The sequence below is a fragment of the Oncorhynchus masou genome, chromosome 5 (assembly GCF_036934945.1).
Source record: "Oncorhynchus masou masou isolate Uvic2021 chromosome 5, UVic_Omas_1.1, whole genome shotgun sequence".
Taxonomy (NCBI): domain Eukaryota; kingdom Metazoa; phylum Chordata; class Actinopteri; order Salmoniformes; family Salmonidae; genus Oncorhynchus; species Oncorhynchus masou.
In genome coordinates, this window is record NC_088216.1 from 22,687,319 (window position 1) to 22,708,709 (window position 21,391).

At 40.3% G+C, this 21,391-nt stretch overlaps 1 protein-coding gene across 1 annotated transcript in view; it reads left to right on the top strand.

The window, feature by feature from the left end:
- LOC135537176 (VPS10 domain-containing receptor SorCS3-like) overlaps window positions 1–15,821 on the top strand; it is a 225,431-nt gene extending 209,610 nt beyond the window's left edge. The window contains exons 20-27 of the mRNA XM_064963385.1: window positions 1,405–1,538; window positions 2,237–2,360; window positions 2,803–2,915; window positions 7,705–7,836; window positions 8,143–8,242; window positions 9,739–9,844; window positions 11,701–11,861; window positions 12,341–15,821. Of these exons, the coding sequence (XP_064819457.1) occupies window positions 1,405–1,538; window positions 2,237–2,360; window positions 2,803–2,915; window positions 7,705–7,836; window positions 8,143–8,242; window positions 9,739–9,844; window positions 11,701–11,861; window positions 12,341–12,399 (929 nt within the window). The 3' untranslated portion in view covers window positions 12,400–15,821. The remainder of the gene's footprint in view (window positions 1–1,404; window positions 1,539–2,236; window positions 2,361–2,802; window positions 2,916–7,704; window positions 7,837–8,142; window positions 8,243–9,738; window positions 9,845–11,700; window positions 11,862–12,340) is intronic.
- Window positions 15,822–21,391: the final 5,570 nt, after the last annotated feature.

The following is a 21,391-nucleotide window of genomic DNA, read 5'->3' on the forward strand; positions in this document are numbered from 1 at the left end:
TTTCAAATTGGAATATTTTTAACACTAGACACAGTTTAGGGAGCCTGACCAAATGACTCACATCACACACACAACACACACATGCACATCCGCATAGACACAAACTTAAAAGGGGGAGACACACAGATACGCACACTTTCTCTCTCTGTCACACACATCACACACAAACACACACACAGACACACAGACACAGACACAGACACAGACACAGACACACACAGACACTAACACACACACATACATACACAGCATGCGTTTGAAAGCTAGGATAAAGATTAGTCTCAGTTAAAGAGGATAAGAGTTAACAGAAGCCCAGGCGGAGACGTACAGTACACACCAGAACGCCAAGTCACACCACTGTCAGCAGGAGTTTTACTGTTAAAATACCTTGTTATATCTCTCTCCTACAGGAACCTTCACCACTTAGATCACGATAATGCCACGTACACCCACGTCAACTCCCATTATGGTCTCAGCATGTCAGACAACAGTATTACTCACAAGGTATCACGTCAAAAACATGATAACGTCAACGTGTTTTAAGTCGAGAATAAGTCTTGTTCTTCAACTAAATTCCATCAAAACTATAGAACGTTATGATAGTTAATGACATTTTTTGAGGAAGATTTCATTCACCTTCCATTTTCATCTAAAGTAGTCTTATTGAAAAGAAGATCCCACACACTACTCCAGTGATAATGATAAGTGATACTGGAAAGCGGTGTGGGAGATCTTATTTTCTCTAATTCTTCATTTCAGAAGGTTTCTATTTCTTTTTTTTCCCACACAGCTGTAAAAAATGATCTTCGGATGTGCCAGTGCTTTTCATATATTAAAACAAAAAATAATCAAAAAATAATATTTTGATGTGCGAGTGATTTTCATATTGTGTAGTTAGGCAGTCTCAAGCAATGTCCATGTAATTACAATCATATATGGAATCATCCAATACTGAGTCTGAATCAGCCAATACTGAGTCTGAATCATCCAATACTGAGTCTGAATCATCCAATACTGAGTCTGAATCATTCAATACTGAGTGTGAATCATCCAATACTGAGTCTGAATCATCCAATACTGAGTCTGAATCATCCAATACTGAGTCTGAATCATCCAATACTGAGTCTGAATCATCCAATACTGAGTCTGAATCATCCAATACTGAGTCTGAATCATCCAATACTGAGTGTGAATCATCCAATACTGAGTCTGAATCATCCAATACTGAGTCTGAATCATCCAATACTGAGTCTGAATCATCCAATACTGAGTCTGAATCATCCAATACTGAGTCTGAATCATCCAATACTGAGTCTGAATCATCCAATACTGAGTCTGTATTATCCAGTACTGAGTCTGAATCATCCCATACTGAATATGAATCACCCTCTGTGTTTGTATCAGGTCCTGTGGAACATGTCCAGTTGCTGGCTCCATTTGTGGCCATCAAGAACAAGGAAGTAAACCTAACAGCAGTGGTCTGGCCCATCCACTCTAGGACCCTCACCTACTTCTGGTGGCTGGGGAACAGCACTGAGGTAAACTAGACTTAAAACACTTAGTCTACAGGGAAGAGGGCCTATAACCTGAGCCCTGTGGGACTCCAGTGTTGTGTCTAGTATTCAGTATATGTGGGTTACCGGCTCTACAACATTAGTAGAGGTAAACTGACACTATTCAAAAGGGGTCTTACCTTATAATGCTATATAGTGTACATGTACTGCAGTGGTGGCTGGTGTCACTGTAACTAAATCAGAGGACAGGCTTAATGTAATGGCTGGAACAGAATAAATGGAACAGCATCGAACACTTCAAAGACATTGTTTCCATTCCAGTTCCATTTCACTTCAGCCATTATTATGAGCTGTCCTCCCTTCAGTAGCCTCCACTGATGTATATATGGGTTATACATGATGTCTATGGTATTACATACATTGACCTCTTCTATTGTGGAAGACGACGGTGATAGAGGCAGAGCAGTCTCTGATCTTATTAGTTTGTCATGAGTTATGACCTCAGCTGCATTGGTTCTAGGTCTTATGTGGAGGATGTTTTTTGTAGGGTTTTACTCAAGTCAGAAGCTCCAACTACTCTTAGTGAGAAATTCAAGGAGAAGTTGTAGTCATCTGAAATGGGTTTGTTTCATCCGGGGATTTAGGTAAATGTTTTGGGTGAAGGGATTATTACCTGATCAAAGTGTGATCATCCATTTTGTCCATGTTCCTTCTTCCTCCAGCCGGTGATCAGCTTAGATGGGAGCATCTCGTATACCTTTACCAGCGAGGGAATGAACACGGTTACGGTCCAAGTGTCTTCAGCCAACACCATACTGCAAGACACTAAGATGATAGCAGTCCAAGGTAAGGATCAGTACTCTCTCTCTCTCTCTCTCTCTCTCTCTCTCTCTCTCTCTCGGATCACCATAATCAAATTATTCTGCTTGATGTAATGCTAATTTGCACATCTAGCAGGCATCTGACTTGGTATGCAACGTTTGAGGATACTTTACATTTGGATATGTCAGGATATGCGAAAGGGGACATTTCCCCAATTATCTAAGAAATCACTTGTGCAAGCAATCAACTCCTCTTGTCAAAACATGAGCACATGCATACTGTACGCACACACACCAACATCTCTGTCAGCTTTCCCACCCATCAGAAGACAGTTAGAGGGACACAACCAGAAGGAAGGACAGTGGGGAATGGACAGGATACCTTGAGAATAATGCAACGAGATCAGGAGTTGAATTAACGCTCTGTTTCTGTTTCTCCCCTGGGTCTCTCTCTCTCTTTCTGACAGAGTTCTTCAAATCTCTGCTTTTATCTTTCTCCCCTAACCTGGACGAGTACAACCCTGATGTCCCCGAGTGGAGACAGGATGTGGGGAGAGTCATTAAGAAGGCTCTGCTCCAAGTAAGTGTGAATTCCTTCCATTTCTCTCTCTCTTGTCTCTTCCTATCCTCTCAGACGCTTTGGCATTCACCCTCGGGCTGTCCTATGATTCGTTATCACACAGGTGCGAGAGTCTCGGCTTCTTCTTCCCCCCTCGAGGCAGCTTTATTAGCACAAACAGAAGTTGGAGCAATGAAATGCATTCTTCGGGAATTAGCCTGGAATGAAGGAGATCTAGGCATTACCGTGACATTGGATGTGCATAGTATCTGTGGAGGAGAGCTAGCGCTGATATGTCATATTTAAGTGTGTTGTTCTTCCACTTTGTGTGTTGGTTTAGGCCTTTAGTGTGAGAATTGTGGTCTCTCTGTGTTTTCACCAACTCCACAGTTGATTTGACATGAGAGGCGCCTCAGGCGAGTTAGTCTGAGAGCCAGTGGAGGGAGCTACTGTGATGGAGGACAGGGTGAAGCTTTGTGAGGGATAAAGTGCACCTTATCACCTGGAATTCTGGGAGCCACATACTATGATCATGGCAGTATAGTATAGCACCAATCATTTGAATTGTGTTAAACAGCGGGGCACACTCAGTTAAAGTTATATATCTAGCTTGGGCTATTAATTGCTAGCCTCAATAGGGATTTACAGCAATCTTAAGGCCTATTTATCCATGTACTGCTAGCGTTGACATAGGGTTCATAGCCTAGATATTGTGCAGAAATCGTCATACAAAGTGTTATTAGAATTTTTACCTTCATTTACTTTTTGGGAATTTTCTGCGGTTCACGTTCAGTTCACCCTCAAGGTCAAGGTAAACAACTCCCCACAATGAGGAGAAGGTTCAGCAAAATTGCAATTAAAGTCCGGGTCCATTAAACTGCAGTATTGCCGTACTACAGTACAGCTCGACGGTTGACAATAGTGAGAGTCAGGCAGGGCTACACTGTTGCTCCTCAGCTGATTCCAACCCAATGCCTAATAGAGGTTTGAATGGGGAGTTCAGTAATAGAGGCTATTTCAAGTTATTTTCCAGAATCATTCCATCTCCGCTTTCTCTGGCTTCTTCTTTCCTCCCCCTGTGGAACATGGAAGATGCCGAAGGCTCACTCTCAAGTTCCAGACTGTCGGCAAATTCATATAATTTTCTATGTTTCGCGGAAGCCCCCCTGGTTTCACCACCAGCTGTTAATGCATCTATCAGTGTGGTGAAAGAGTTTAACATGTCCTATTTTTTTCCCCTAAGAGAGGGCACTCCCCCCCCCCCCCGGGTAACGACTGTACTTGACTTCACAGAATACAATCATAGATATAGGTGAATCATCATAACATATTTATAACAACATTGTTGGAAATAATGCACTATGGTAGGGGTTATGAAAATAGTATAACCCAATATTGTCAAGTTCATGACGAATGAGAAACAGAATCCACGTCTTGGTATGTTTACAATAGTAATTAATAATAAACCACTGTTTCTCATCTTATTTATTTAGCTTTGCATACAGTAAGATTGTGAGGAAGCCGCTCCAAATGTGTTTGCTGTCAAAATATTAAAGTGACAAGATACAGTTTTGAAAAGGTGGTTTTTCAGCCAAATTTGGGCATGGACAAAGTTCCCTCCAAAACACTCACTCATCTGACTGTCTGACTCAACCACTCTCCTCCCTTAACCCAGATCAGATTTTTCACTCCAGAAAATGAGTTTTGGGGGCACAAAATGCCAGCGCTACCTAAGCACACAGAGCCCAAAGGATTTTTAGAGTAATGAGTGATCGCAAAAAGAACATTTGTGCTGAGTGTATTGATTTTTACAGGTGCTATTGTATCCTATCCCCTTCCATCTCCCATTCCCTCTCCCATTCCATACCTCTTTCCCCTCATTGCATGTAATTCCTTTGCTCTATATTTGTCCACTACTTTTCTACTCAAATAGTGATTTTAAGGCTTGATAATTGATGTGCATCAAGTGTATGTGACTCTCCGACTACGCCACTCCATTGTCCGCCAGTAGCCAAATAGAGTACCCATACAAACATGAGTGGATTTTTAAATGAACACTGATTTCTGGTTGGAACCCTGTGCCTAGCTGGTCATCTAAAGTGGATAAAGGACATTACGAAGAAAATCATTTAGTAGTAGCTATTTTGAAGTCATGGAAAAACAGTTGTTTTGCAAGACATACTCTTCTCATCAAGAAAGAAATACACTTTTTGCAAAAACATGGAGGTTGAATTTGGATTGAAAAAAAGTTCAACACTTTATTTAACACCAAGGATCATATCATGTTATGTCACAGTCATAGTCATGTCATAGTTTGTCATTAAAGATAAAAACAACTTGTCTTAAACTGTTGCGACATTGTGTTATTTTAAGGCTGGTTATGACATCTACACAAGAGTGTCACAACCCACAAAACCCACCACACAAAGCAAACCATATATATATGCATTTTCTAAAATTGCCCACACATTGATGTCAGACATGTACCTACCCCAATGCACTGTTGCTCTGGACTGGGATGAATGCAGGAGCAGATTTCAGAAGTAGGCCAAGACACCCTCTTTGTGACTGATGACTGACATAAGGGCATGTACATGATAGACCTATCTGGTTTATATCATTATGATGGTCATAATGCTTCTTGAGTGTCAAAGTACATTTTCTTAGTCCAAGTAAAGTGACAAAGGATGGTCATAATGCTTCTTGACAGTGTCATAAAGTGTATTTTCTTAGTCCAAGTAGAGTAACACAGGATTTATAATGTGTATTTTCCATAAGTTATATGAGGAAAATTACATGATTGTAAAGAATTCAGTACAACAACAACATCAAAGGATTTACAGTGGGGCAAAAAAGTATTTAGTCAGCCACCAATTGCGAAATTTCTCCCACTTAAAAAGATGAGAGAGGCCTGTAATTTTCATCATAGGTACACTTCAACTATGACAGACAAAATGAGAAAAAAAATCCAGAAAATCACATTGTAGGATTTTTAATACATTTATTTGCAAATTATGGTGGACAGGTGTATTTTATACTGATAACAAGTTAAAACAGGTGCCATTAATACAGGTAACAAGTGGAGGACAGAGGAGCCTCTTAAAGAAGGTCTGTGAGAGCCAGAAATCTTGCTTGTTTGTAGGTGACCAAATACTTATTTTCCACCATAATTTGCAAATAAATTCATAAAAAATCCTACAATGTGATTTTCTGGAGAAAAAAATTCTCATTTTGTCTGTCATAGTTGAAGTGTACCTATGATGAAAAGTACAGGCCTCTCTCATCTTTGTAAGTGGGAGAACTTGCACAATTGGTGGCTGACTAAATACTTTTTTTGCCCCACTGTATCTCTAAATTGTATTATTTTTTTATTTTTTTTCCCCTGCCAAGAAGTTTCCTTTTTCCTTTCTCCATGTTTCCACTGGGCTTCCCTTCCTGCTTCTCTTCTTCCAATGTATGAGGCTCGAACTGCAGTTAACAGTTTGAATGTCTCCCCCTAGTGGTACCGCAACATATATATGCATATAATGTTGTGAACAAACTAAGTTTGATTCCAAAATCTGGAACATTTCTGTTGTTGTAAGGGTATAAGCCAGATAGGCCTATTACATACATAACCGCCAGTCATAAGTTCCAAAGAGGGTATTTGGTCCTTTTCCTGTTTTCATCCCAGTCATCAGTGGCAGAGCATTGGGCTAGGCACATGTTTGGCATCAATGTGTGCACAATTAATAAAATGGACAAATTAAGAAATGTTATATAACATACTATTTACAAGTAGAAGGGATTGGTCTGCCTTGTGTGGTAGTTTTTTGTGTGCTCTTTAACACTCTTACATAGATGTCATAACCAACCATAAAATATTGTAATATACAATACCAGTCAAAAATGTGGACACAGTGTTTCTTTATTTGTACTATTTTCTACATTGTAGAATTATAGTGAAGACATCAAAACTATGAAATAGCACATATGGAATCATGTCATGACCAAAAAAGTATTAAACAAATCAAAATATATTTGAGATTTGAGATTTTTTTAAGTAGCCACCCTTTGCCTTGATGACAGGGCTATCTTCTGTACACCATCCCTCCCTTGGCACAACACGACGTATTGACTCGAACGCATTAGGAAGGAAAGAAATTCCACAAATTAACTTTAAACAAAGCACACCTGTTAATTGAAATGCATTCCATGTGACATCCTCATGACACTGGTTGAGAGAATGCCAAAAATATGCAAAGCTGTCATCAATGCAAAGGGTGGCTACTTTGAAGCATCTAAAATGAAAATCTATTTTGATTTGTTTAACATTTTTTTGGTTACTACATGATTCCATATGTGTCATTTCATAGCTTTGATGTATTCACTACTGTTCTACAATGAAAAACCCTTGAATGAGTAGGTGTGTCCAAACATTTGACTAGCACTGTATGTCACAACTTGTCTAAATATATGTGTCATAACAATGACAATGTTATGTCAACTGTTATGACATATGGTTAAAACCGCGTCATAACGTGTTATGGTGCTAGGTGTCAAATAAAGTGTTACCAAAGAAATTAAGTAGTATTTATGCTGACTTGTAATCTATTGGTTTGGTGACAGATTGTAGCATTGTTTACATGGAGGTTGTATTGGTTATTAACACATCTTGGTCAAGCCCAAATATTTTTCATTGTCACCTCCCTCTCCTTTGATTTCAAAATATGTTAAATATGTATATAATCTAAGGGCAGTTTTTTAACTGTAGACTAAGAATACCATACAAGTATGAACATATTGCAACAGTATTGTCCATTGTCAACAGGTGTCAGACTTTCCAGAGGATCAGTTATTGGTTGCAGTGTTTCCAGGTGTGCCAACGGCCGCTGAGCTCTTCCTGTTACCACACAAGAACCAATCAGAGGGCCGGAAAAAGAGCGAGAAGGAGCTAGAGCAGGTATGGGATAGTTAGATTGGACAATGACATTTTGAGTGTCATTGTAATTCTGCCATGGCATGTATGACAAATTGTTTCCAATCCTTCACACAATAGGATAAATGCATTGTCATGGCTGAAATGACACACACATGCAGACATTAATTTTATACTCCTAGTCCGACAATTGATACAACTGAACCAATGTGGTGGGTGTCATGACGAAACAGCAAATGCTATTTAATTATGCATTGTGTGTGAATTTAAAGAGCTGAAAAGTGTGAGAATTGTTTGACTAAATGATGCTTCTTTCATCTCCTTCAACAGATCTCTGAGATACTTGCCAGCGCTCTGAACCAGAATCTGGTGGAGTTTGAGCTAAAGCCAGGAGCAAGAGTAATCGTTTACATCACACAGCTAACTTTGGGTAAGGAAAGAAGTTAGTATCAAGATAATTACATATATTAACTGTATGTACTTGCATGATAAATCATTATTTGTGTTTGTTTTGTTTTTGTGATGTCATAAATGCAATGTCATTTACTGGAGCTAACGTCTTCATATTTGTATAGCATAAACCAAACACATTTTTTTGAATTTAGAATGCCTTATATGTTTGTCACCATCTTGGGTGTACAAAGATTGGAGGAGGACAACTCCTTGAGACAATTGATATTTTCTATCTACCATCAAGTCGCTCAACATCTGTTCACTGTCTTGAACAACCATCCAACCACAAAATGAGTGTTGCACTGAGTATAATTTTGTTGATTATTTTTCAGTCCTTGAGAAAATGACAAAAAAAGAGAAGTTTGTTTCACAATGCATGCAAAAATCAGAATCGCCTAAAAATAATCAACAACATTACACCAGTTTGGTGTACTCTTGGCTGCAATTAAAATGCTTTACCAGCGTCCACCCAAAAACAACACAACAAATCCTTTTTCACAATGGAAAAAGATTCTCAGTTGAGAGTATTGAATGGATACAGAGCAGTGGTCCAGCCTTCTACTACTCATACAACACCACACTTACGACAGCAGCTGGGTCCACATGGAAGAGTTGAGGGTTCAAGTTGGAAGTGACCTTAAGGAAAGTCCACATGATTTCACGTGTGGAAAATCACATAATTTCACGTAAAATGTAACTTTTTGGAACTCTTCACGTGTTGTTTTCTCTGTAAGGGTGGAGGTGGAGGTTGGAAAGAGGATTTGCCAGGTTTGACAGGTCTAATAGTACATATTCTGACGGTTCTATTAGCCACATAATCCCAGTGAGAACACATAGCCTTGAGCTGGCAGTCTGTGGCTTAAAGGACTAGGTATACACAAGCAGGTCTGCGGGTGCTGGACCGTAAAGTGTGTGTGTGTTTGTGTGTCATACCACAGAGAGAGGTATAAATAGTATAATCAGCACCACATACTTCCAGTTTATTCCACAGTAAGTGTTGCTGTGTTGCACTTCATTTGTGACAGTTGTAAAAGGCTTGTTTTAACCACAATTTAGCGTTTACACCTGAATATAAATGCTGTTGTGCTTGTTTAAAGCCAATGTCTTTTAGTTGGAGAAAAGGTAATTACACGCAATCACATCCTTTTAAATTTGGGATATGAAAAATGCACTATCATTGCCTTTGATTGACCCATAATACATAGCCGGATTTATTTACTTGAATCAACAAATTGATTCAAGTAAAGTATATTCATTGACTGTATGTAGCCCTATTGTAGCAGGCTATTTTGAAGCCAAATATATATCTCAACTGTACTCCATGGGTGTTATTAGTGATACAATATTATACAGTAAAGGATCAATATTAGCAATGAAGCAAGTAAATCTCCGAGGCATTCCCAGATTAGCCTTTATTGTGTTGGTCTTTTCTTGTTATGTTTAACATTCATCTTCCACCACCCTCTGTTACAGCACCATTGGTGGATTCTATCCCGAGACACAGCAGTTCAGCCATGCTGATGCTCCTGTCAGTAGTATTCCTTGGTTTAGCAGTGTTTCTCATCTACAAATTCAAGAGGTACGTATGTACAGTACTTTATGTTTATATCTTTGAACACTGTATCGCAGCACTGCTTGAATAACCTGCTATCATCATTAATAATGCACAGATTGGTAGGGCCTGCATCAACCAACAATTAACTAATGACGTTTCTTTGAAGTAACTTTTCAAATTTCCTTTATACTGTAGATGTAGTAAACAGATGTATAGTGATTTGGATGCATGAGGCGCCCCCTATATCCAACTGGATAATAGGGGGATTAATATACACTACTCAAAAAAATTAAGGGAACACTTAAACAACACAATGTAAATTCAAGTCACTCACACTTCTGTGAAATCAAACTGTCTACTTAGGAAGCAACACTGATTGACAATAAATTTCACATGCTGTTGTGCAAATGGAATAGACAACAGGTGGAAATTATAGGCAATTAGCAAGACACCCCTAATAAAGTAGTGGTTCTGCAGGTGGTGACCACAGACCACTTCTCAGTTCCTATCCTTCCTGGCTGATGTTCTGGTCACTTTTGAATGCTGGCGGTGCTTTCACTCTAGTGGTAGTATGAGACTGGGTCTACAACCCACACAAGTGGCTCAGATAGTGCAGCTCATCCATGATGACACATCAATGCGAGCTGTGGCAAGAAGGTTTGCTGTGTCTTTCAGCGTAGTGTCCAGAGCATGCCGTAGGAGGGCAACAACCCAGCAGCAGGACCGCTACCTCTGCCTTTGTGCAAGGAGAAGCAGGAGGAGCACTGCCAGAGCCTTGCAAAATTACCTCCAGCAGGCCAGAAATGTGCATGTCTGCTCAAACGGTCAGAAACAGACTCCATGAGGGTGGTATGAGGGCCAGACGTCCACAGGTGTGGGTTGTGCTCACATCCAACACTGTGCAGGACGTTTGGCATTTGCCAGAGAACACCAAGATTGGCAATTTCGACACTGGCGCCCTGTGCTCTTCGCAGATGAAAGCAGGTTCACACTGAGCACATGTGACAGACGTGACAGTCTGGAGACGCCGTGGAGAACGTTCTGCTGCCTGCAACATCTTCCAGCATGACCGGTTTGGCGGTGGGTCAGTCATGATGTGGGGTGGCATTTCTTTGGGGGGCCACACAGCCCTCCATGTGCTCGCCAGAGGTAGCCTGACTGCCATTAGGTACCAAGATGAGATCCTCAGACCCCTTGTGAGACCATATGCTGGTGAGGTTGGCCCTGGGTTCCTCCTAATGGAAGACAATGCTAGACCTCATGTGGCTGGAGTGTGTCAGCAGTTCCTGCAGGAGGAAGGCATTGATGCTATGGACTGGCCAGCCCGTTCCCCAGACCTGAATCCAATTGAGCACATCTGGGACATCATGTCTCGCTCCATCCACCAACGCCACGTTGCACCACAGACTGTCCAGGATTTGGCGGATGCCATCCGCCACCTCATCAGGAGCATGCCCAGACGTTGTAGGGAGGTCATACAGGCACGTGGAGGCCACACACACTACTGACTTGTTTTAAGGACAATACATCAAAGTTGGATCAGCCTGTAGTGTGGTTTACCACTTTAATTTTGAGTGTGACTCCAAATCCAGACCTCCATGGGTTGATAAATTTGATTTCCATTGATAATTTTTGTGTGATTTTGTCAGCACATTCAACTATGTAAAGAAAAAAAGTATTTCATAAGAATATTTCATTCATTCGGATCTAGGATGTGTTATTTTAGTGTTCCCTTTATTTTTTGAGCAGTGTAGTTTTGTCAATATACCAACTCTGAACAAAAAGTGTCACATACATGCTGCCAATGGGACGGACCATCATTGAATAGTCATTCCCTATTGTAACATGGCTGCTGTCTGTCTACATTTACCAATCTGTAGAAAAATTCCCTGGATGAACATATACGCGGAGGTGAACCAGGAGAAAGAGCAGGAGATGATCGGTTCGGTCAGCCAGAGTGACAGCACGCCTAAGACCACCCTCAGTGAGTTCTCTACGCCCAAAGAAGTCATGGAGAAGGAGATGGACGCCAGGGTTAAACGTAAGATACATACATAGTCTGATACATTGTTTTTGAATAGCAAATTGCTCATTTGGTGACTATGAACTTCCAACAATATTTCACATACTTTGTCCAAATTAATTGTATTGGACTAAAACACATATGGGTCATATCTCCATGTATAAAATGTTGACCTTTGACCTGCAGTGTATACACTACATTGTGTTATAAAGTCTACATTGTTTCTTCACATGGAATTAACTGTTAGGTAAAAGGAGGAGTAGAGAATCTTCAGAAGAAAACAAGGAAACAAACGAACCAATGGGTCAGCCACTAATGTCCCACATATGAAACAACAGCTTAAGAGCTTTTGATAAGACATCGTAATGAAACCCCAGTAATTAACAGGCAGTATCAGTGTCAAGGTAGGTATTTGTTTCACAGACATCAAAGCCTCCACTACCAGTGGACTAACCTATGTTGTTCTTGTGTTGTGTTTTTTTCTCTCTCTACCCCAGGGCGAATTGGAAATGCCTGCGAGAGCACAAGGGAGATCCCTAACTGTACTAGCGTGTAAAGCCAGGGAAGGAATGCAACAAATGTGTACAGACTTAAAGTATTGCCATTTTGAGGGTTCACTCTTTTCTGGTTTATTTTGTAATTTCTCAAACACAACCCCAATGTTAATAGTTTTCTAAGGACCTCATTTATACTGAAGTGCATGGGTGTCTTGTCTGATAGCATCTATGCGGCAAATTGGAACTCAATCCACTAAATAAGACAAGTTTTAATAACAAGTATAAGCTACATAGGCCTACTGTAACACAATTTGGATTATGAAGAAAGGTTTAATTTTCAGTCGGTAATTGTCTTATTTCATGGACTTTTCTCAAAGCCTTTATCAAAACCTATGACGAGAGTTATGTACATTTCTTAACATTTTAGTTTTCATGAGGTCTAAGAGTTTTTGTCTGTATGGGCCATTAGGTCTAGGTCTCCGATCTAACAGGGAATATTATTGAAATTGTACCATATTATCTTTAGATATCTGTTATCGCTCTGTATATAATATATGTATATTTACTTTTGACACGCTTGTAGTAAAAGTACAATGCCGAACACAGGAGATCTAGTCATGGCCTGTCATCAGTTCTTAAAAGTTTGTTAAGAAGAAAGATGCTACTTATAGAATGAGTCCAACTTTGTTTTTAATGAGGTACCTGACTTGTGCATGTTATTATTAAGGACGAGATGTATGTGTTGTAGATAAGCAAGTGTTGTAAATAGTCATTTTCTATTAATTAAAAGAGCTTAGTCATTTTTAAATACAGTATATATAAATACTTGCATATTATTAATTTAGTTAATTTATGGCTATACAATGTATCTGTCTTGTACAAAGGGTTTAACTGTTGAGATGGGCATCATTTTCTAAATATCAAACCAGGTTTACACAACGCCACCCCTACTTGAAATTTAAAAAAACAAAAACACAGAATTGCTGGTCATTTTTACCTGCATCTCAACAGTTAAACTCTTTGTAAAAGACAAAACTTGCCATAAACATTATGGGATTATTTCCAATGTTTGCCCTTTGAATGTAACGAGAAAAGTGGAATCGACCATTTATGATCCATGGATATAATCTGTGTCTGACTCATCAAGATGATCTCACATTGTTGTACATGTCAGTTGTTATTACTGATGAGTATATTGTATAAGGCCCATCAGCGTGACAAGAACAAGTAGCTTCGGGGTATTTTGCAGTGATGTATTTGATCATGTCCTTTGCTGGAATCTATTCATAGAGTGTTCTGTTTCTGTTAAACATATCAACTCTCATAGAGTTTCATTTTAATCTCCTCAAACATTATCTCTCAAACATTATTTCTATACAAGAAGGGAACAAAACAACTTTGTTGACTTTCCACTCATCTGATGAGGTGTCTAGAGTAAAAACTACACAAGACAATGATTTTAAACCACCATCCCATCCATATGAGTCTTATCCCACTATCAACACATTTCATCAGCTTCATTTAGAAGTTAGAAACTAAATGTTGAGTAAAGTTCCACCACTTGAATTCCCTACTGTAATGAAATACTGTACACACAATAGTGTGCATGCTATCTAGTACCTAGTTTCCTCCACTCCACTGCTGTGCAATGCAGTCCTCTGAAAGCTGTCACTAGCAGGAGTAGTAGGTAGATCCAGTCACGCACAGGTCCCTGGCAGCGGGTGTAGCCAGACTGGCAGTAAGCGGAGATGGGTGGATGATTAAGCACCGAATTCACCATGCCGAGCTATCCCACACTGCCGTGCCTGGAGTCAGCACGTGATGGCACACAGGAGAGTGAGACGAGAGAAGGGCGGGAATGTTTAGAGAATGTTGCACAAGCAAAGTGATTCCCATGATCGTGTATATAAGTGTGTTTAGTAGTAAAGGAAAGAGCATGAGCTTCTGTATCTATAGTCCCTTGTTACATTGTAACAAGAGTGGTGTTACATTCTAATAAGAGTGTTATAGCAGTTGTCATAGCAAACTGTTGCTGTAGCGACATGCTAACATTGTTATGATTTATCAATCTCCATCTGCAGAGGCATTCTTCCTGACAGGACATAACAAAGCAACACATTGTTTTGTGGTACGTACGATAATTGCATCATCCTCACACATCTGACTGTCCCTGTTGTGTTTGTTGTTGACAACTCATTTTAATGTTCTCAATGTCACGCTGGCTTTGTTCCAATACTTATTAAAAAGAAAGATTAACGTTGTGACAGATAACGGGAACATTAAAGTGTTTTTTCTTTGTGTCATCTCCGCCACCTCCAGTTCCTACGGCAACTCCTCCACTGCCTCCACTGGCAGACAAAGCTGAACGAGCTGAGCTAAAAGGTCACTCAGAGTTCATCCACATGTATAATTCCTTTTATTTCGCCTGAATTTCTTCGGAAAGACTTTCCTTTGGCATGTAAGGCCATTAAAACGGTGGATTACAACCCTTCATCCCATGAGCCTCGAAGCTCCTTTTACCCTATGAGCGGGAAACATGCGTTGACATTTTTGCCTTGGTCGTCGATCATTCAACAGTGCTGTTCTTCAGACATCCTTCAGAGGCAAGACCTGTTTTGAAAATATATTTTTCTGTACTGCTGCAGGTTTGTAGGCAAAGTAATAGGGTTTTGTTACATTTGTTACAGTTTGTGTGGTTATTTATTGGTGTAGATATTTTATTCTGCAATATTCGTTTGAATAGTTTTCTCTTGTGTTCGTTGCTTTACATAAGATTCTATTGAGCTGGTTTGATTTATTTTTTTGCCGCAAATGTTGAATATGATTATCTATGAAATCTGAAAGGGAAACAAGATTGTGGGAAAGGGAAATTAAAAATCTTAGTGTACATAGATGCATTAATGAGGTCAGTGGAATTTGTCTACATTTAGGCTTTTGTTTATATGTGTATTTCACACCATGTTGAGGTGGAAATCGGAGTATAACGCCTGTATGGATGTCATCGTGACCCATCAACTGCGTATTAGTTAAAAACGACTTTGACTACCACCACCGATTTCTGTATGCTAGCTATGCTACCATCTTATACGAACGGGAGTTAGCATTTAGCAGTCACTTCTTCAAACCTGAAAAGGGAACACTTCTAAATGTTATGCAGCCAAAACAGCCAAACATACGCAAATCACACTTCAGTAACCACTTAGTGGGCCTGTTACAGTATATCAATCATGGCAGGTTTGACTATCTACTTGGTTAGCTCAGATTTGTTGAATGTGCGCTAATCCCCACGGTCTGCGTTCCATTGACCTCTTTACCACATGCATTATGATTCTAAGGGCAGACCATTGTAATACTCTTCATTGCACAAATGCATGCATCATCAGTACTGTTCTGTTTCATCTTTATTTCAATATTTCTACTGTTAAGAAACTGTCATTTTGAAATTGTTTCAAATAAATGTATTTTTCTACATTAAAGCATTTCTCTCTGTGTCATGGAATTCTTAAAACTCTGAGAAGGGTAATAGGAGGTGATCTGCACTGCACAATCAACTGACCTCTTATTGCTATATCCCACAAGTTACTGTGTGTGTTAGTGTGTGTGTGTGTGTGTGTGTGTGTGCATGTGTGTTTCGATCCTCTGTTTCTCTCACTCTCTCTCTCTCTTTCACGCACTTGCTGTCTCGACCTCTGAACGTTCGGCTATGAAAAGCCAACTGACATTTACTCCTAAGGTGCTGAGCGGTTGCACCCTCTATAACCACTGTTTATATTATTTGACCCTGCTGGTCATCTATGAACATTTGAACAGCTTGAAGAATGATCTAGCCTTTGTGGCCATGTACTCTTAAATTCTCCAACCAGCATAGCCAGAGGAGGAGCCACCCCTTAGAGCCTAGTTCCTCTCTAGGTTTGTGCCTTTCTATGGAGTTTTTCATAGCCACTGTGCTTCCACATCTGCATTGTTTGCTCTTTGGGGTTTTAGGCTGGCTATCTGTATAAGCACATAGTGACAACTGCTGATGTAAAAAGGGCTTTAAAAAATAAATGTGATTGATTGATGCATGTTAAAATGATGTTTTGAAGGTCATTCCTTCTTCATTACAGTTGTCCAAGTGTTACAGTGCTAAAACAGTGTAATGAAAAATACAGTTTTGGGAAAACCAGTGTTGAAAAAAACATTGTCAACCGTGTTGTGGAAAAAGTGTTTAAAAAGCCAAACTTCAGCACAAACCTTTACTCAAAGTCTAACAACTCCGGTTTCTCCTGGTTCATCAGCACTGAAGTCGTTAAGGAGCCAGCAAACCGCATCACTGTACACAGTCTGACAAACCTTGATACATTACACCTGGTTCAGCCAGCTACAGAAGCTATAGCCAGGAGCTAAAGTGTACACACTGCTCTCCCTAGCACCAACACTGCAGATCAGAATCAGCCATCACTTACTTTCACTGCTGCAGGCATTTAGACAATATACTGCTGTATTCCTGTCTGTCACAATGTTACTGTGTGGAGAAAACATTATCTACAGCTATTAGGGGGATATGTATGTGTGTCTCTAGTGATGGGCATGTCATTAACAAATAGCAGCTACAACAGTGTATGTAAAATACTGCAAAGGCTGCAAGACAAAGGTCGAGCATGAATATTGTTTACATGATTAATATGATCGTTTGTGAATTGCTGTCACCGACACTTGTTCAGAAATGATAAAAGCAGTTTTGTGTATTACAAGTTCATCTTACGATACTGCAGTCATGTTATACAGTAAGTCCCTGTTAAAGCTACTGTATCTTGTTACTGTAGATACTATACTGTATCTCATTATTGTAGATACTATACTGTATCTTGTTGTTGTAGATACTATACTGTATCCTGTTTTTGTCCATACTACACTGTATGCTGTTGTTATAGATACTATACTGTGTCTTGTTATTTTAGAAAATATATATTTCTTTGGAATATTTTCACAATTTCCTCTATGGTAGCGAGGTCACTGAGAGTCTCCTTCCTGAACCCAAACAGGTGAGAGGTATTCTTAAGAGGCACTGATTCAATTGTCACCACGGCGTCAGGGTGACTTCACGGTATTATGGGATGCCACCTCCCCTTCTGATCGGTTCTACCGCCATTCTTTTGACACTGACAGGTAAATCGTCTTTAATTTGGCGTCGGTGCCATGTGACACCCGCTACCACTCGAATATCAGCAATGAGCATCGTTTAAGAGGCCACGTTTGTTTTTCATTATCCTCGACCCGCCTGTAGATGATAAGAGCGGACGAAGCGGTGAAGAATTGATTGGAGGCAGAATATTTGCACTTGATAAAATACCCTTGTCAAGAAAGATGGCAGCATTGTCATCTGCGAAGCCACCGTCCCGTCAAGAGATTGGGCATTCACCAGACAGTAAAAGTACTCTGTCACTTAATGGCGAATAAAGGCTCTCCTTCGATTACAGTTTATTTCACTTTCGCAGTTTTCTGTCATAGTTAGTTAGCAGATGGACCGACTTGGACATGAAATGGTACTGCTGGACGGCAAGCCTGGCATAAACAAGGGCAATTTGTCCCTTGTCCCTTTGAAAGCCTTCAAAGCAGCCTCATTATACCTAGGGTTAGATTAATAGTGGGGCCTTTCTCCCTCTTTCACTTTTGGACCCATCACAATGTCTTACAGGTATCTAGTCTGTGTTTACACAGGCAGTCCAAATCTGGTATTTTTCCCAGTAATTGGTCTTTTGACCAATCAGATCAGATCTAAAAAAGATCTGATGTGATTGATCAAAAGACCAATAAGTGGACAAAAGATCAGAATTTGGCTGCCTGTGTAAACACAGCCTTAGAACCCCAAACACACACTCTAACGATTGGCGAGGGTTGCTGACAGACCTGTGGGTTGGTAATAGAATCTTGGTTCTAGTCTAAAGTGTATTTACACATTGTTTTAATGTGAGCTGGGCTGCCATGCATGTGCAAAGCTCCCACACATAGGTTAACACTGATATCGGTTAGGCTGGCACTCCTGTGAAGAGGTGGTTTGATCATAAAGATGTACATTTTGTCAAGACCGCTCAGGCCCCAAGACTGTTTTATGGTGCTTAGGATAGATGATTATGAGTAAACATAATTCTATTTTCAACAGCTAGTTTTTCTGTAATAAATGATTTAATGATTACTCCATATCTCCCACAAAAAATTACTTGCGTTTCCGTGTAATCACTCAAATATTGACATCAGAGAAAATGGGCCCGGAAGAAATGGCAGCAGTTTTAATAACGGCGCCCAACCAATTTTGCAATTCCAATTTTTTTGCGTTATTTGTAACTTATTTTATACATAGCGTTTCTGCCACCGTATCTTACGGCAAAAAAAGAGCTTCTGGATATCAGGACAGGGATCACTCACCTCCCCGTTATATGCAAGAGGAAAGAACGCAGGTACAGGGGTCACAGAGTGGGATGCCTCGTGTGGACCCGTAGAAGTCAAGTGGGAAAGCTGCCGTTATATTTTACTCACCAACATGCAATTATTGGACGAGGTACGATCACAAATATCCTACCAACGGGACATCAAAACTGTATTATCCTATCTTTCACGCAATAGTGGCTGAATGACGACATGCATATTCAGCTAGCGGGATTTACTCTGCACCCGCAAAATAGAACAGCACACTCCGGTAAGACGAGGGGAGGAGGTCTGTGCATATTTGTAAACAACAGCTTGTGCACGAAATCTGAGGAAGTCTCTAGATTTTGCTGACCTGAAGTATATTGTGATAAATTGCAGGCCACACTACTTGCCTAGAGAGTTTTCAGCTATACTTTTTGTGGTTGTTTACGTACCACCACAGACAGATGCTGGCACTAAGACTGCACTCAGTCAGCTATATAAGGAAATAAGCAAGCAGGAAACCACTCACCCCAGAGGTGGTGCTCCTAGTGGCCAGAGACTTTAATTAATGCAGGAAAACTTAAATCAGTTCTACCAAATATCTATCAACATGTTAAATGTGGAACCAGAGGGAAAACAATTCTAGAACACCTGTACTACACACACAGAGATGCATACAAAGCTCTCCCTCGCCCTCAATTTGGTAAATCCGACCACAACACTATCCTCCTGACTACTGCTTACAAGCAAAAATTAAGTCAGGAAGTACCAATGACTCGGTCGATAAAAAAGTGGTTAGATGAAGCAGATGCTAAAGTACAGGAATGTTTTGCTATCACAGACTGGAAGATGTTCCGGGATTCTTCCAATGTCATTGAGGAGTACACCACATCAGCCACTGGCTTTATCAATAAGTGCATTGAGGACGTCGGCACCACAATGACTGTACGTACATACCTCAACCAGAAGCCATGGATTACAGGCACGCCTTCTAATTGCAGTCACTGTACTCATAATACACAGGAGAACAATCGCCGTACGGCGAGGATAGCTGTGCTGCAAGCCCAGCTTCAGACGCAATCGTTAGGCAAGGATCATTTCAGTGTAGGAAAGGATGAAACAGCAAATGTGCCACCAGTAAGTACAGATAGTAACATTAGTATAAATCCCCTCGCACGGGCCCCGCAGCCGGACAACTTTCTCATGGCTTCTGGATGGAAATGATGTATTAATGCTCAACCAGTGTCGCTCATTCAGCCGACAGAAACTTTCAACCGGTTTTCCCCAACCTGTTTGAGATCGGGCTACTTTTTTCAACATTCTGTTAAAAATCGCGCAACATTTCAACGTTCTGCTACTCATGCCAGGAATATAGTATGCATATGATTAGTATGTGTGGATAGAAAACACTCTGAAGTTTCTAAAACTGGTTAAATGATGTCTGTGACTATAACAGAACGTGTTTCGTGGTCAAAATCGCAAGGAAACCTGATCACAAAATCGACGAAGAAAAAATCAATCCGCCAGTCTCTGTTTTGTCTATTGCAAGGTATAATAGATAGCGACCGGCTTACAGTTCCTACAGCTTCCACACGATGTCGCCAGTGTTGTTATTTCTATGCAGGTAAATCCTTGGTCATATGAGTAATAGGCACATCCTCTCGTCGGGTACACAGCAGGAAGAAATGGAAGGGGGAAAGTGGACTACGTTTTCCAAACTTGCTCCTATTGAATACAGATCAGATGTGGAGACCAGGGAAGTACAGTTCCCGCTCAGCCCAGTCAAAACTGTTTGCTGCTCTGGCCCCCCAATGGTGGAACAAACTCCCTCACGACGCCAGGACAGCGGAGTCAATCACCACCTTCCGGAGACACCTGAAACCCCACCTCTTCAAGGAATACCTAGGAAAGGATAAGTAATCCTTCTCACCCCCCCCTCCCCCTTAATGATTTAGATGCACTATTGTAAAGTGGCTGTTCCACTGGATGTCAGAAGGTGAATTCACCAATTTGTAAGTCGCTCTGGATAAGAGCGTCTGCTAAATGACTTAAATGTAATGTAATGTAAATCACTCCGTGATCAATTTGATAATTTTTTTACATTTACTAATACCTAAAGTTGGATTACAGACGTAGTTTGAAGTGTTTTGTCAAAGTTTATAGGCAACTTTTTTAATTTAAAAAAATAACGTTGCGTTTAGAAACAGTGTTTTTCCTGGATCACACAGTCTTCATAAATGGACATTTTGGGTATACAAGGGCCGATTTAATCGAAAAAAAGTCCCAATTGTGATGTTTATGGGACATATAGGAGTGCCAACAAAGAAGCTCGTCAAAGGTAATGAATGTTTTATATTTTATTTCTGCGTTTTGTGTAGCTCCGGCTACGCTAATTCTTTTGTTTACGTCCCCTTCAGGTATTTCGGGGTGTTGCATGCTATCAGATAATAGCTTCTCATGCTTTCACCGAAAAGCATTCTAAAAATCTGACTTGTTGGCTAGATTCACAACGAGTGTAGCTTGAATTGAGTACCCTGCATGTGTGTTTTAATGAACGTTTGAGTTTTATTGAGTGCTATTAGCATTTGGCGTAGCGCATTTGCATTTATTGTTAGCAAGGTGGGACGCCAGAGAATTTAAGCAGCGAGTAGGAGTCTGAGG